At 46.2% G+C, this 16,820-nt stretch overlaps 1 protein-coding gene across 1 annotated transcript; it reads left to right on the forward strand.

The window, feature by feature from the left end:
* Window positions 1–1,590: 1,590 nt before the first annotated feature.
* On the forward strand, window positions 1,591–16,555 carry CLEC17A (C-type lectin domain containing 17A). The gene is made up of 12 exons (XM_024767378.1): window positions 1,591–1,715; window positions 1,858–1,932; window positions 3,906–3,938; window positions 4,021–4,071; window positions 4,155–4,196; window positions 4,371–4,412; window positions 5,052–5,192; window positions 5,278–5,340; window positions 7,440–7,535; window positions 7,746–7,897; window positions 11,168–11,277; window positions 13,752–16,555. The coding sequence occupies exons 1-12, from the start codon at window positions 1,673–1,675 to the stop codon at window positions 13,882–13,884; spliced, it is 981 nt and encodes a 326-aa protein (XP_024623146.1). The 5' UTR covers window positions 1,591–1,672; the 3' UTR covers window positions 13,885–16,555.
* The last annotated feature ends 265 nt before the right edge of the window (window positions 16,556–16,820 follow it).

Below are 16,820 nucleotides of genomic sequence, written 5' to 3' on the forward strand. Positions count from 1 at the left end.
ATCTTTTGAAAACGTAATGTGCCATAGCCATGGAATGAGAGAGAAGGGAGGCGTCATGGACGATTCTAGAGCTGTTGGCCCCAAAGACTGATGGTGGTCGTTTTGAGAAACATAGGCAAGCTGCTTTCTTGGGCCTCAGTCTGGTTATTCCACCTCTTTCACGAGGCTCACAGGAAACTCCCACATCCTTGATGTACCAAAAGACGCAGCCACTCCTATTGCAGCCCTTTCCCCTATGTCCGTCATTTCACTTCATGCTGTTTTGGGTGTGAATCAGAACCTCATCCCTTGGTTTCCCCATAGGGTAGACAGACCTCTCTCTCTCTCTCTTTAACTTTCACTTTTTAAATACCCTCCAGTCGATGTCAAGTTCAGGATGAAAAACACTCCTTTGCAAGTTCTGTGTATATGACTGTGGTAGGCAGCCTTCAAGATGGCCTCCAAATGATCCCTACCTGTTGGTATTTATGTCCTCGTGTGGTTTCCTCCCGCAGTGACTCAGAGCTGGTCCATGTGATAAATAGAGTAGAGATCATAGTTTGTGATTTGTGAGGCTAGATCATACAAGGCTTTGCGGCTTCCATTTTGGCCTATGCCATGTTGTGAGGATACTCAATCAGCCCTTGGGAGAGGCTCACATGGCGAGGAACTGAGGCCTCCTGCCAACAGCCATGGGACTGTACCATCGTGGAGGAGATCCTCTAGCCCCAGCCCAACTTTCTGATGACCGCAACCCTGGGCAACATCTTGACTGGAACCTTATGAGAGATCCCGAGCCAGAACCACACAGGTGCTCTTGAATCCCTGAGCCTCAGAGACTGTGAGATAATACATGCCTACTGTTTTGTTTTTTTTTTTGCGGTACGCGGGCCTCTCACTATTGTGGCCTCTCCCGTTGTGGAGCACAGGCTCCGGACGCGCAGGCTCAGTGGCCATGGCTCACGGGCCCAGCCGCTCCACAGCATGTGGGATCCTCCCGGACCGGGACACGAACCCGTGTCCCCTGCATCGGCAGGCGGACTCTCAACCACTGAGCCACCAGGGAAGCCCCCTACTGTTTTTTTTAAGTCATGAAGTTTTGGGGTAATTTGTTATGTAGCCACAGTGAGCCTAAAACTTCACTGTGGGAATGTGGGAGTACTTAGCACCGATTACTTTAACGTCTTGTTGTAAATGTCAACCCCTCTGGGAGGCCTCCCCTGACCACCTCTCTACATTAGCCCGCATCCTATCCCTTTACCCTGTTTTATTTTATTTTAAGATAATACTTAGTTACTATTGGAAATAAAATAAAAAACCAGACCATATTGCTTATTTCTATATTTCTTTATAGGTTTATTGTCTCTACTGTCTCGATTGAAGTTTCATGAAGGAAGGAGCTTATCTATTTTTCACCCAGGGCTTGGTGCTGTGTAGGAACTCAAATGCAGGGGCTGTTGTCATTGTTATTTCTATGCATGAATCCAAACTGGGGAGAAGAATAAGTGTGTGTGTGTGTGTGTGTGTGTGTGTGTGTGGTCTGTGGTTTCCCCTCAAGACAGATTTGCATGTTCTTGACTTTTAAAGAAAAAAGGAACTGAGAAAAACCCTAGTCACTTGAGTTGAGGACACAAGGAGAAGAAGCTGTCGAGCTCTGCCTGCTTCTTCTCAGGCTCCTGTGTTAGCTGCAGTCATGTGCACCCTGTATACTAACTCTGAGTGCAGAGACCTGCCAGGTATGGCCCTGGCCAGGCATGGGCTGGGGACCAGGGGTGGTCAGGACCCAGGTTACCGTATTCCCACCTTGGGCCCAGAGACCAGGGTGTGAGGGACAGAGGAGGGAATGGGCTGGGCTCTCACTTGCCTTTCCTCTGGAAGGGCCCAGAGAAGAGGATGATGGTGACGATTATGAGAACACGGCACCACCGTACAAGGACCTTCCTCCCAAGCCAGGTAAGAGGACCTCTCAGAGACCAGGTGAAGAGATGTGTGATTTGAGGGATGAGGTTGGGGAACAGACTCCCCAGGGGGAACTAGCTGGGCACTGCAGACATACATGGTCAGCCTGCCCATACTGGGCACCATGATGGTGGGAGTATCCATGCATCCACCCTGAGGGTCTCTCAGTCTGATGGGGGAGGCAGTTTTGGGCATAGTCTTGGGTGAGCAGGTCTGAGAGGGGAGGGATTATGAAATTGGGGAAATCCTGAGGGTAATTCAGGGGTCTGCCTGCACTAGTGGGAGGATTCGGGGTCAGATGAGGGGACATTGGAGTGAGACTTGAGGGATGAACAGGAGTTTGTTAAGAAGAGAAGCCCAGAAAAGAACTGGTGGATGCAAAGGCCCCGAGACATGAAAGCCAGTATTTCAGAAGCTGTGAGTGGACTGTTGTCTCTCCAACCTCTTCGCATTCACACCCCGGGCCCAAATTTGCCTTTAGACTTGGGTCGTCCATGCCTGGCCAGGGACTCAACAAGAGTCCAATAAGTGTATATAAAAGTGGAGGCTTTGGGTCCAGTGGTTGGGACTGGGTGCTTTTACTGCCATGGCTTGGGTTTCACCCCTGGTTGGGGAACTGAGATCTCGCAAGCTGCGTGGCAGGGCCAAACGAAAAAAAAACAGTGGAGGCTTTGAGGTTTCCCTGAGTAAACTCCCACCAGGGGAAGCCCCTGGGCTCTGCTTTTTGACTGTCCGTCTCCAAATCCATCTTGGTCCCAGCATGGTCCCCAAGCCCAACCCGAAGACCCACCCCATCGCTGTCTTCAAGGCCACCCCTTCCCCAAATTTAGGTCCCACCCCCATCTCCAAATGCAGCCCCATCTCCAACCCATCTCCTGTCCAAATCAAAACTATCACCAAGCCCTAACACAACTACAACCCAACCTCAACTTCTCCCCCATTCCCCAATGCAGCTACAGCCCCATTCTTCATCCCAACTACACCCTGAATCACAAACCTACTCCCATGTCCATCACTATCCCTGACCCTTCTTCAACCCCATCATCTCAATCCAAACCCTCATCCCGACCTTCACCTTGACTCTATTCCCATACCCAAACTCACTTGTGTCTTTAACTTAGGGGGATCAACTGTCCCAGTTTGTGCAGAGATGAAAGATTTCTTGGAATGTGGGACCTCCTGTTTTAAAATTAAGAAAGTCCTGGGTCATTCAGGATGGTTGGTCACTGTATCTTAATCCTGTCCCTATCCCTAAGCCCAATTCCATTCTCATGCACAACCCCATCCCTAACCCTCCATCGCAATCTCAATCCTGTTTCTTTTTTCTTTTTTCTGGCCACACTGTGCGGCATGCGGGATCTTAGTTCCCTGACCAGGGATTGAACCTGTGCCCCCAGCAGTGGAAGTGCGGAGTCCTAACCACTGGACCGCTAGGGAAGTCCCTCTTTTTTTAAAAAAAATAATAAATTAATTAATTTTACAATAGGTCCTTGTTGGTCATCTATTTTATTTTTATTTATTTATTTAAAAATATTTATTTATTTATTTGACTGCACTGGGTCTTAGTTGTGGCATGCGGGATCTTCCTTGTGGTGTGCGGGCTCTTCATTGCAGCGTACAGGCCTCTCTCTAGTTGTGGCATGCAGGCTCCAGAGAACGTGGGTTCAGTAGTTGCAGTGCGTGGCCTCTCTATTTGTGGCGCATGGGCTCCAGAGGGTGCGGGCTCAGTAGTTGCAGTACGCAGGCTTAGTTGCCCCACGGCATGTGGGATCTTAGTTCCCCAACCAGGGATCAAACCAGCGCCCCCTGCATTGGAAGGTGGATTCTTAACCACTGCACCACCAGGGAAGTCCCAGTCATCTATCTGAAATATAACAGTGCGTACATGTCAATCCTGTTTCCATTACTGCCTTTCCACCTCATTCCCATCCTTGGACCAGCTGTAATGCTGAACTTCTCTTCGCCAGGTTGGACGGCTCCACCAAGGCCTCCAAGGGCAGGTGAGCTGGGGCTGGGGGTACAGGAGACCCAGTGCTGGCTTTATCCTGATCTGGGCCTGAGCAACCATTCCTTCCTCCTCAGGAAAGAAAACAGAGAACCCCCCACTTCCCTGCAAGCTCCTGAAGAACACAGGTGAGCATCTAGGGCTGGGACCTTCCTGTTCACTTGGCTGAAGCCCTGCTCTGCATGACTGTTGTCTTTCTGACCCCTTCCAGGCCTGAACCTCACCCCTGTCACCTGCACAACTCCTCAACTGGGTGAGCAGTGGGAATATCCATTACGAAGCCTGAGAGCGGACACTTGGAAGTCCTCCCTCCAGTCCCCCAATTCTGACGAAAGAACAAATCAGAGGGCTTGGGGGGAGGTTGTTGATCTTGGAAGACGAAATCTTTCAGTAACTTCTGAATAAACCTCTCTTGCCTTTCTCCCAGGCACTGATCTTGTACGTCCTCCATCCCAGCTGCCTATAGCCAGTAAGTCCTTTAGGTTTACCTCTATCTCCCCTCTCATGGTGGCCAGTGTATTTGAGACCTATAGCTCTGGAGTGAGACCCTGGTAGAGAAACATTTCCTTTCAGGAGCTCCTCCTTTCTGAGTCTAAACCAGACCCCCAGGGACCCAGGATATCCACCAGGTACTCTTCAAGCCTTACCTCCTGCTTGCCTATAAGTTATGGGAAATGTTCTCTGCCCCAGATGCAAGGGTCCACAGCTTGGGCCACCGGGGAGCAGCTTGGGCAGGGGCTGCTGGAGTGTAGAAGACAATGCATCCAAATGTTAGGAGAAGAGCTGGGTCCAAGTTATGCATGACCTCTCCAAGCCCTCAGTTCACTTATTTGCAAAATGGGAATACTATTTATATCTACGTCATAAGGGTGAGGAGCCAGTAAAATAATAAGGATGTGACAGAATGTGTGGCGTATTGTATATTCCACAAATGCTCTGGGCTTCTTTAGTGTTTTCTCTCCCTGATATTCTCTTGCTGAACCCACCTGGTGATATAGTCATGACCGTAGTCATTTGCCCCCCTGCTCTTGGAGGAAAGCTCAGGGGTCCCTTCCTCACTATCTGAAGCACCAGCATCAGTCTCTCTGTCCCCATCTCTTCCCCCCAGCAACTCCAGTGCCCTGGATCAGTCGGAAGTCCGGAGGTCTTAGGTGTTACCAGGAGGAGAGACTGATGGTGTACGTGTGTCTGCTGGTGGTGGTGTCACTGCTCATGGGCTGCACTGGTCTGGCTGTTACCCTGATTAAATGTGAGTAAGGTGAGGATGGGGCATGCAGAGAAACTGGGGAAGGGGTATGGGAGGACTTGGGCTCAAGCTGGACTCCTTCTCATAGACCGGGAGGTGGTTGAAGAGCTGAGGATGTTAACCTTTCAGCAGATGGCATGGCGAGCAAATGGTGAGTGCTTTCAATCAACCCTTCAAACCATGCGCATTGAGCACGAATATGATCCTCACATCCAGCTTCATGACCAACCCCAATGCCATCTGTGCTAGGCACTGTGCTAGGTAGCAGGGTGGGGGATGGGTGGGTAAGATGGTAAACACATCAGACATAGTCCCTGTCCCTGTGGAGTGTGTGTGTGTGTGTGTGTGTGTGTGTGTGTGTGTGTCTAGACCTCCACTGTCCAATATGGCGACCATGAGTCACTGTGGTTGTTGAGCACTTGAAATGTGGTCATTTTGGATTGAGATATATTGTAAGCCTAAAATACATATGGGGGGCTTCCCTGGCGGTCCAGTGGTTAAGACTTCGCCTTCTAGTGCAGGGGGTGCGGGTTCCATCCCTGGTCGGGAAACTAAGATTCCACATGCCTCGCAGCCAAAAAAACAAAAATAAAACAGAAGCCATATTGTAACAAATTCAATACTTTAAAATTGGTCCACACCGAAAAAGATCTTAAAAAAAAATACATACAGATTTCATGGGAATTCCCTGGAGGTCCAGTGGTTAGGACTCGATCCTTTCACTGCCTTGGGCCCGGGTTTGATCCTGCTTGGGGAACTAAGATCCTGCAAGCCGCGTGGCACGGCCAAAACAAAAAAACAGAAAACCACAAAACAAACAAAAAAAAACCCAACCAAAAGATACATGTTTCAAAGCTTTGCTACAAAAATAACGTCAAATATATCAATAATATTAATAATGATAATCTTTAATATTGATTATACACTGAAATGCTAATATTTTGGATATATTGAGATAAACAAAAATGGCATTCAAATTAATTTTACTTTCTTTTGACTTTTAAAACACTAGAAAATTTAAAATTACCTATGTGGTTCACATCTTGTTTCTGTTGGACAGTACAAGCATAGACAGCCATTTACCAAATTATCATCCAAGTGAGGGTAAAATTCCAAGTTTTGATGAATAGTCCGAAGGAAGAGGAAGGCAATTCTATGAAAAAATCTAACAAGGGGTCTTGACCTTATCTTTGGGAGTGTCATATAGAGTTTCGCTAGGGAAATGGTACTATAGCTGTGTGAAGGAAGAGAAGGAGTTAACTTGGTAAGGAGTTCAGGGTCTCAGGCATGTGCAAAGGCCCTGTGGTAGGAGGCGACATAAGTACAAGGGAGGAGAATGGTGAAATTGGGTAATTGAGAGATGATGGATTCTTGGATGAGGGTTGTGGTTGTGGGGATGAAGAGTAGTAGGTGGAGTGGAAAGATTTAGGAGGTAAAATTGACCAGACTGGGGATGAGTGAGTGGGAATGGTGGTGAGTGAGAGGGAAGAGTGTCAAGGATAATATATATGTTATCTATCTATCTATCTATCTGTCTGTCTATCATTTATCTATCTAATATTTCTGTCTTGTCCAACTGAAGGGCCATCTAGTGATGGCCCTGGGGAGTATTGGGAGAGGGCAAATCTGTGTGAAAGTAGTGGGAACACATACATTAGTTGTAGAAGAGGCTTTCAGTATGATTCCTGAAGTCTGAAAATTGCTCCATTCCACAATCCTTCACCCCACACTTCAGACCAAGCCACTCTTCCACTCAAAACCCATCAATGGCTTCTCACTGCCCGGAGTCCAACACAAAACCTTTAGCTTTGCATTTAAGGATCCAGACACCAGACCTCTTCCCACTTTGAGCTCAAGCTCCTGTGAGGTTCTGCTTGACCTCTACTGCACCAGTCTTTCCCAACATGCTTGTCTCTGGACCTTTGCTTCCAAGGTGGCTCCTGCCTACTGAGCCTCCCCATCCCCTTAGAGATACGGAATCACCATTCTCCTTTAAAACCCACCTCCTGCAAGAAGCCCACCATCTTTACACTTCCCCATGCCTCACGGATTAATCTCTCCTTGGAGTCACATTAGGGCTCTTCTTGGGCACTGAGCATGTGTTTTTGAGTTTTACCACCACCCACTAGAACATGGGTGCAGTGGGGGAACAGAGCTCTTGCTGTTCTCTGGTGTGTCTGCAGTCAGTGATGGGTAGGTGGGTAGGTGGGGGTTTGGGTCTCTAACCCTACAGCCCATCCCTGCTGACAGTGACTGGCATGGCGGGGCTAGCCGGCCTGAAGAAGGACATTGAACGAGTAAGAGCTGACACCAACCAGTCCCTGCTGGAACTTCGGGGCTTATTAGGTGAGTGGGACTTGGGGAACTTCCCTGAGATGGGGGACATGGCAGAGCTGCTACACTGCATGAATCCATGGGAGTGATTCTCAGTGTAATCTATGTGAGTGGTGCCCACCTGGAGTGGAGCAGTGCGTAGCCTGCACAGCTGTACATGGCATACCATGTACATTACTCTGGTTCTGGGCCCACTCTGACAGAATCCTATCTTGTCCCCAGACTGTACCAGGGTCACCTGCCCTGAGGGCTGGCTCCCTTTTCAGGGTAAGTGTTACTACTTCTCTCCAAGCACCAAGTCATGGGATGAAGCCCGGAAGTTCTGCCAGGAGAATTACTCTCACTTGGTCATCATCAGTAACTTTGCTGAGCAGGTGAGCTGTCCCTACCAAGCCCTTGAGAACCAGCAGGGCCAGCCTGCCTCTCTTTTAGGATTTACATATCCTTCCCAGGCCTGGATGTAGAGAAACTGGAATTGCTGTTGAGTCACTAAAACTTTTTTAATAATATGTTTTATTTTTAAATTTATTTTTAATTAAAAAATATTTCTGGCTATGTTGGGTCTTCGTTGCTGCGCGCGGGGTTTCTGTAGTTGCGGCAAGCAGGGGCTACTCTTCGTTGTGGTGTGCGGGCTTCTCATTGCGGTGGCTTCCCTTGCAGAGCATGGGCTCTAGGCATGCGGGCTTCAGTAGATGCAGTACACAGGCTCAGTAGTTGCGGCACGCGGACCCTAGAACATGTGGGCTTCAGTAGTTGTGGCTCATGGGCTCTAGAGCGCAGGCTGGCTTAGTAGTTGTGGTGCACGGGCTTAGTTGCTCCATGGCATGTGGGATCTTCCCAGACCAGGGATCTAACCCATGTCCCCTGCATTGGCAGGCAGATTCTTAACCACTGCGCCACCATGGAAGTCCCCACTAAAACTTTTAATATGAAGGTTAAGGGGGTATGCTTTGCTTGAGTTCAAATCCTGATTGTGTTTACTTATCCTCTCTGAGTCTCAGTTTTCCCTCTAACATGGAGATATAATATAATGGCTATCTCTTAGGTAGCACTTTCTATTCTCTAGGCTGTATTCTAAACATCTTACACGCATTCACATAATTCTAACAACAGCTTTATAAATTAGTGTGTGAGTCAGGAGACGTTATGTTATGCTGAAGTAACAGACAGTCTCTATAGCTCAATGATGGAAGTGTATGAGGCAAGTCATACACTGACTTTTAAAACTTCTACCTATGTGCACTCACAAAGAAAGTCCCATGGGCACTGCTATGTTTTAAGATGCAGGGAAAGATGGTTTCATCAATGTTTATGTAGAAGGAGAATTGGAATATGTGTAAATAACTTTAATGACTTAATACTACCAAAGCTAAGTGGTAAGACCATTTGTACACAGTATATATCATTACATATCAGTACTTCACAGATGAGGAAACTGAGGCATATTTCACTTAAGCAACTTGCTTGTTACAACTAGTAAGTGTCAGAGCTAGGATCTGAGCCCAGGAAGCTGGTTTCAAAGTCCATGTTCTTGGCCATAAGCTTCATAGCACTATTTGATTAGTGTTTGCATGGTTTATCTTTTCCCATCCTTTTATTTTTAACCTGTCTATGTCATTATTTTAAAAGTAGATTTCTGGCTTCCCTGGTGGCACAGTGGCTGGGGATCTGCCTGCCGATGCAGGGAACGCGGGTTCGTGCCCTGGTCTGGGAGGATCCCACATGCCGCGGAGTGGCTGGGCCCGCGAGCCATGGCCACTGGGCCTGCGAATCTGGAGCCTGTGCTCTGCAACGGGGGAGGCCACAGCAGTGAGAGGCCCGTGTACTGCAAAAAAAAAAAAAAAAAGTAGTTTTCTTGTAGATAGCATATAGTGGGGTCTTACGTATATATTTTAAATTCAATCTGACAATCTCTGGCTTTTAATTGGTGTTTTAAGACCATTTACATTTAATGTAATTATTGATTTGGTTAGATTTAGGCCTACCATCCTATTTTTTTCCCTCTATTTAAAAAAAATCTTTCATAGCATCATTTGTATGAGTAGGTAGTACAGAGGGGTTTTTTTTGAGATTAAATTAGATGATGTAATTTAATTAGATGTAATAAGATGATGGGGAGGTATAAGTCATACTCCCTAAACTCAGGTGCATAAGAAATATAACTTTGTTTTCTTTAAATAACTCATTTCCTGCCTCTTTTGAACTCCCATTATACCAGGAGGGTGGAAATTTTATCTGCCAGTTGAGATCTTCTATCTTTCTTCTGAGTAGGAACAGCTTATATGGGGTCAAGGCAGAGGGTAGTGCATGTCTGGTCCTCAAGGTCTTTACTCCAAGCTGGTATCCACTGGGACATCCACTGGATGAATGATCCTGGACAAATTACTTAACTTCTCTCTGCCTCAATTTTCTCATCTATAAAATGGGGTTAACAATCCTTGCTCCAGTAGGTCACGATGAAGATCAAATGAGATATCTGTGCAAAGTGTGTAGGTCACTTATTAACTTATTAATTCAACGAACACTTTTTGAGCACCTACTATGTGCTAGGCACTATTGTAATTTGATGGACCAAGCAGCTCTTTTCTCTTTCTGGTTTCCTGATACTTCTCTGGGGCTTTACCCAGGCAACAGGGTCGAGGTACACTCTACTTTTTAGAGTTTTCATACCCATCTGAGATTTTGGCCATCACTTCGGACTCTACCAGGGAATGAAATGCAGAGCCCTCTTTCTGGCACCCACCATGTCTACATCTCCATAATTTCCTTCACATTGCAATCTTTCCTCTCTACCTTTTAGGGAATCTTGGTCTTGAATAAGGTTGAGTGAATGAGATATGATTTACATACAGTAAAATGCACAGATCTTAAGTGTACATTCACTGAGTTCTGGCATATGTATACACCTGTGTAACTGTCAACCCAGTCAAGATTTACAATGTTTCTACCACCCAGGGAGTTCTTTCATGCCCCTTTCCCAGTCACGCCACCCCCACCCTAGGGAGCTACTTATCTAGTTTCCCTTACCATAGATCAGTTTGCCTGGAGAGGAGTTGCTTTAAATCATGATATTTTCATTTTCTTCCTAATCTTTTGTCTTTTGCCCAAGTCCTTTCTTTTCTCCCAAAGGCCTGGGCTTTGGAAATATAAAAGCCAGGAATCCCCATTCCTTTCCTTCCCCTGTCACCCAAGTTCTTCTGCCTGGATACAGATGAGGACTGCAGGGTGGCGTGAAAGTACCAGGGAAATCAAGATATCACTTATTATTATTAAAATGTTCCTTAAATTATATAATGTTAAATGTTAAGATGTCGTAGTACTTACTGCATGTCAGACACTGTTTCAAGCTCTTTATGCATACTAATTCATTCAACCCTCTCAATAACTCTATGAGGAGGTAGCTACTATTATCCCATTTTACAGAGGTGGAAACTGAGGCACAGAGTGGTTCATAGGTTTTGCAAGAAGGTGGCATGACTATTACCACTGAACATGCTCAAGTGGGAGGAATGCGCTGATCTTGTTCTGCATGCCATGGGGACTGGGAAGGGTATTGAGGTGGGACTCACAAGCCCTAAATGTGTGTGGGACAGAGCAGAGGGTGTGTAGAAGAACTGTTGCCTGAATGAAGTTTGTACTTGCAGAACTTTGTGGCCAAGGCTCATGGCTCTCCTCGGGTATACTGGTTGGGGCTGAACGACAAAAACCGTGAAGGGGACTGGAGGTGGCTGGATGGGTCACCCATCACTTTCAGGCAAGTATCCAGGGCTCTTGGGATCTCTCTTCCTTGTAAGTCCTTGTGAAGTCCAAACCAGCAGATTCTTTAGAATTCCAGGCTGAGCTGGACTGGGAGGCACAAGGGTGCTTTTTTTTCTGATAGGGCTTCTGGTGCCTGTACTTTAATTTTTCCTCCATTGAAACATCTCAACCTTTAGCACAGCTGCTCAAACATATCAAGTCCCCAGACCAATGGTTGGGGGGAGAAAAAGGAAAAGGAGGCATGGCTATAGGGCAAGAGGAAGAGGAAGATTTTGATTTGCTAAAAGGATAAACAGGATTTCATTTTTTGGGCACTCTTTATAGTAGCTCATTTATTTAATCTTCTTAATAATTCTGTAAAGTGAGTACCATTATTCTCTCCATTTTGAAGGTATGGAAAATGAGGCACAGAGAGGTTAAGCAACCTTCCCAAGGTCAGACAGCTAGCAGGTGGCAGTGTCACCCAACCTGGCTTAAAACTCTATGCTCTTAGCCATTATGCTTTACTTTCTCAAGGAGTGTATGTATTTGTATTTTAAATAAATATTAACAAATTGTCCCCCATACTGGTTATACCAATTTATTCTCTCACCAGCTTGACTATAATTTTTTGCCCACACATTCATCAAACTTTTGGAATTTTGTTGGTTTATATGTAGGTGAAAAATGGAAACCCAGTGTAACATTAATTTGCATTTCTCTTATCCCTGAGGTTGGGTGTATTTTCATATGTTTAATAGCCATATGTATTAACTTTTCTGTGAATTACCTATTCATATCTTTTGTGTATTTTTTATATTGTGGTTTTGGTCTTTTCCTTACTGATTTCTAGGAGCTCTTTCTATATTAGAGATATTAGTGTTTTGTCTGGGGATTTTATTTTTTATTAAAGATTCCTGGAAGGAGGCAGAGCTCTGCAAATTGAGATGTCATGGCATGGTGTGGCACTGCAGGTGCTCAGCTCACATCCCTTCATGGGGCTGGTGAGGGCTCTCCCCAGCAGGGGGCACTGACTGCTAAAAGTTCACAGTGATGCTTTCTCCAGAGAGTTGACTTCAGCTGAATGGAAGCCTGTTCAGCTAGGAGTTTACTCCACTCCCATTGGGGTCATGCCACAGACAGTGACCAGTTAAGAGAAGCCTGGACCCCTTGTTTCAAGTTGGAATAACTCTGTGGTGCTATTCAAATTTCAGAGTTTCCTATGGGATCAGGCTGAGGCTAGATCAGGCTGAACCTACATCCTTGCTCAATTCTATCCGCTGCCACATCCTGTTTCTCTCACTCACTGTCTCCTGAGAACAGCCCTTAATAAATCCTCTGCACCCGAATTGCCAAATCTGGCTCTGCTTTAAGGGAACATGACCTAAGACATTACAATACCTAGAAGGTTGGGAGGAACCTGGTGTAACAGAAGTGTTCTTTGGAAGAGGAAGCAGAAACTGACCAGATGCAGGAAACTGATTCAGGAGCTGGGAGAATTTCTGGTGAACAGGAGGTGAGGCTGAGTTAGAACAGACAAGCTGCTGGGGTGAAGGGGATAATACAGCATGTTTAGGTAATTCTGAAAGGCTGAGAAAAGATTTGGATGGAAGAAAGAGCCCTGAACAATGAAGACCTTTCTTTTTCTTCCGATAGTCTTTTTTTTAAAATAAACTTTATTCTTTTTTCTTTTATTATTATTTTTAATGGAAGTATAGTTGATGTACAGTATTATATAAGTCACAGGGATATAATATAGTGATTCTCAATTTTTAAAGGTTATACTCCATTTATAGTTATTATAAAATATTGGCTATATTCCCTGTGTTGTAAAATATATCCTTGTAGCTTATTTATACTTAATAACTTGTACCTCTTTCTCTCCTACCCCTGTATTGCCCCTCCCCACTTTCCTCTCCCCACTTGTAACCACTAGTTGGTTCTCTATATCTGTGAGTCCATTTCTTTGTTGTTGTATTCACTAGTTAGTTGTATTTATTAGATTCCACATATAAGTGATATCATATAGTATTTGTCTTTTCCTGTCTGACTTATTTCACTCAGCACAATACCCTCCAAGTCCATCCATGTTGTTGCAAATGGCAGAATTTCATTCTTTTTTATGTCTGAGTAGGACTTTATTTTTTAGAGCAGTTTTAGATTTACAGAAAAATTGAGAAGAAGGTACAGAGAAGTATTTCCCATATTCCTTCTCTCCCTCACACTTTTTTTCTATTATTAACACCTTGCCTTAGTGTGGTGCATTTGTTACAAATGATGAACCAATATAGATACATTATTATGGACTAAAGTCCATAGTTTACATCAGGGTTCGCTCTTTGTGTTGTACATTCTCTGGGTTTTGACAAATGCATGATGTCATGTATCTACCATCACAGTATCATATAGAATAATAGTTTCACTGCCCTGAAAAATCCCCTGTGCTCCACCTATTCATCCCTCCCTATATGCACTTTTTCCTTTATCCAGCTTTTGGGACCCACAGGAACCCAACAACCTCCATAATGAGGACTGTGCCAGCATGAACAAAGGTGGCACCTGGAATGACCTCTCTTGCGACAAAACTACATATTGGATTTGTGAGCGGAAATGTTCCTGTTGAACCCAAGAGCTGAGGTTGGGTGGGGGTCTGTACCCGGTACCCCTTGGCTTTTGGACATGAGAACCTCCTGCCCTCTGAGAACTGATGTGGACGTGTCCAAGATGGAACCAGCAGCCTGGATGTAGCGAGTTCCCTGGGGTGCAAGTCAGGTCATTTCTAGGGCGAGGACTTGGGGGCTCGTTCAGTTGGACGGTGTCTTAGTCTGTTCAGCCTGCTGTAACAGAATACTGTAGAGTGGATGGCTTATAAATAACAGACATTTATTTCTCAAAGTTCTGGAAGCTCGTAAGCCCAGGATCAAGGCTCAGGGAGATTCAGTGTTTAGTGACGACCTGCTTCCTGGTTCATAGATGCCATCTTCTCACCATGTCCTCACATCCTGGGAGGGGCGGGAGCTCTCTGGGGTCCCTTTTATGAAGACACTAATCCCATTAATGAGGGCTCCACCTCCATGACCTAATCACTCCCAAAGTCCCAACCTCCTAATAGCATCACATTGGGGCTTGGAATTTAACATATGAGTTTTTTTGGGCGGGGGGGAACATAAAACTCAGTCCATAGCAGATGGTGAGCTGGAGAGACACCAGGTCTTGGTAATGGTCTCCCAGTTCTGAGGTCTGGAGGAAAGTCACCAAGTCCCTGGCTCTTAGGAAATGATACTGATTCTGGGAGCTCCAGGTCTGGCACTGACTGAGCTGGAACAGAAAATACCCTGGCTCCTGTGGACCATGATATGCTGGGACTGGGATCCCTTACTGCCTACTTGATGTGGATCAGCTTCTGGGAAGCAGATGGGGCAAAATTATTCCTGACATGAAGCTTTTTCGATGTCCTGGGTGAGGTCTGCCCAAGCTAAGTGGTGGAATCAGACCTCTGCCAAGACATGGAACTTCTAGAAAGACAGACCAGCTGAATCATCCAGTGTGACAGGCCACGTCCTGGTCAGATCCTCAGGACAATGGAGATATCTACCCACATGTGCCTTTAGGCTGTTTGTTGGTCTGTAAAGCTCTTTGATGAAGTAATTCACTTGACTTATGAGTGGATCTTCTTGGGCTATTAGCTCCTGCAATGTTAAAGCTTCTCAAAATGCCAATTCATTGTGTGGTCCTTGCCCACTGTGTCAGTTTGCTGGGGCTGCCATAAACTGGCTTAAACAACAGAAATACATCGTCTCACAGTTCTGGAAGATGGAAGTCTGAGATCAAGGTGTTGGCGTGGCTGGTTTCTGGTGAGCTCTCTCTCCTTGGCTTGTAGATGGGCTGTCTTCTCTCTGTGTCTTCACATGGTTTTCCCTTTGTAAGTGTCTGTGTCATAATCTCATCTTCTTTTTTTAAAAAAAAATTTTATTTATTTTTGGCCACACGGCACGGCTTGAGGGATCTTAGTTCCCCGACTAGGGATTGAACCTGGGCCCCTGCAGTGAAAGTGAGGAGTCCTAACCGCTGGACCACCAGGGAATTCCCATTGTCTTCTTCTTTTAAGGACACCAGACATATTGGATTAGAGCCCACCCTGATGACATGATTTACTTTAATTACCTCTTTGAACACTTTATCTCCAAAGTCTCCACATTCTGAGGTGCTGGGGGTTAAGATTTTAACATGTGAATTCTGGGAGGGGGGGCACAATTCAACCCACTAAATGCCAGAGGTGTCCTTCCCAGTCATTGTGCTAATCAAAAACACTCCCTAGGGTTTCCCTGGTGGCGCAGTGGTTGAGAGTTCGCCTGCCGATGCAGGGGACACGGGTTCGTGCCCCGGTCCGGGAAGATCCCACATGCCGCGGAGCGGCTGGGCCCGTGAGCCATGGCCGCTGAGCCTGCGCGTCCGGAGCCTGCGCCCCGCGACGGGAGAGGCCACAACAGTGAGAGGCCCGCGTACCGCAAAACAAACACAAAAAACAAAAAACAAAACAAAACAAAAACACTCCCTAGAGGGCTGGTACTACCCCCAGCTGAGCACAACTCAACACATCAATCTCTTTAGACAATCCCTGCATTTGTGTCCAGGGGTGGGTACAAGCCAGTGAATTTATTGATCAACAAGTGCCCTTGACTAATAGCACAATAATTCCTGTTTTGACTGAGAGCGGGGTGGGGTGGGGGGATTAAGACAAGGAGGCTCTGAGCAGGGGAAGCAGTGGGAGCAGGGGATTGGCATTCACTTCACTTCCTGTTCCCTCTGTACTTGTCTCCTCCCACCTCCACACCTGCCCCCCAACTCATCAGTATCAAAACTAACCCTCCATATGGCCCATATACTGCAGAGTGGGTGGGCATCCTGTTCTCAGCCCTCTACCCAGGGGAACTTTCGCCCAAGGAGCTGTTTTTCTGGGGTCAGGGTAAGTTTCTCCATCTCAGAAGAGGAAACTTCAGTTTCCCCGAATATGTGTGTTGAGAAATGGGGAAGCAGGGGGGCTGTGGTCACATCTCTGAGTCATGCTGTGGGGGAATGTTCCACAGTGGAGCTGGTCCAAACCTATCTCCCTTCTGCATCTCTCATGACTGTCTAATTTCAGGGAGAGAGGAACACATGAAGGAGGTCCTCTTTACCTCTATTTTTTAAAAAAAATTATTTAATTAATTAATTTATTTTTGGCTGCGTTGGGTCTTCCTTGCTGCCATTGGGCTTTCTCTAATTGCAGCGAGCGGGGGCTACTCTTTGTTGCGGTGGGGAGGCTTCTCATTGCGGTGTCTTCTTTTGTTGTGGATCATGGGCTCTAGGCGCGCAGCCTTCAGTAGCTGTGGCGCACGGGCTTAGCTGCTCTGCAGCATGTGGGATCTTCCAAGACCAGGGCTTGAACCTGTGTCCCCTGTATTGGAAGGTGGATTCTTAACCACTGTGCCACCAGGGAAAGCTCTCTTTACCTCTTTGGGTCTAGGGGACCAAAGGTTGGGCATTCTTGGTGGTTAAAAAAAAAAAGCCATGATTAGT

This window comes from Neophocaena asiaeorientalis, unplaced genomic scaffold (genome assembly GCF_003031525.2).
Source record: "Neophocaena asiaeorientalis asiaeorientalis breed wild unplaced genomic scaffold, Neophocaena_asiaeorientalis_V1.1 scaffold87, whole genome shotgun sequence".
Classification (NCBI taxonomy): domain Eukaryota; kingdom Metazoa; phylum Chordata; class Mammalia; order Artiodactyla; family Phocoenidae; genus Neophocaena; species Neophocaena asiaeorientalis.

Coding starts and splice junctions, on each gene's coding strand:
- CLEC17A (XM_024767378.1), top strand. CDS start 1,673: ATGTGCACCCTGTATACTAACTCTGAGTGCAGAGACCTGCCAG. Junction 4,072..4,154: donor CAAGCTCCTGAAGAACACAG/GTGAGCATCTAG, acceptor GACCCCTTCCAG/GCCTGAACCTCACCCCTGTC. Junction 11,278..13,751: donor GGGTCACCCATCACTTTCAG/GCAAGTATCCAG, acceptor TCCTTTATCCAG/CTTTTGGGACCCACAGGAAC.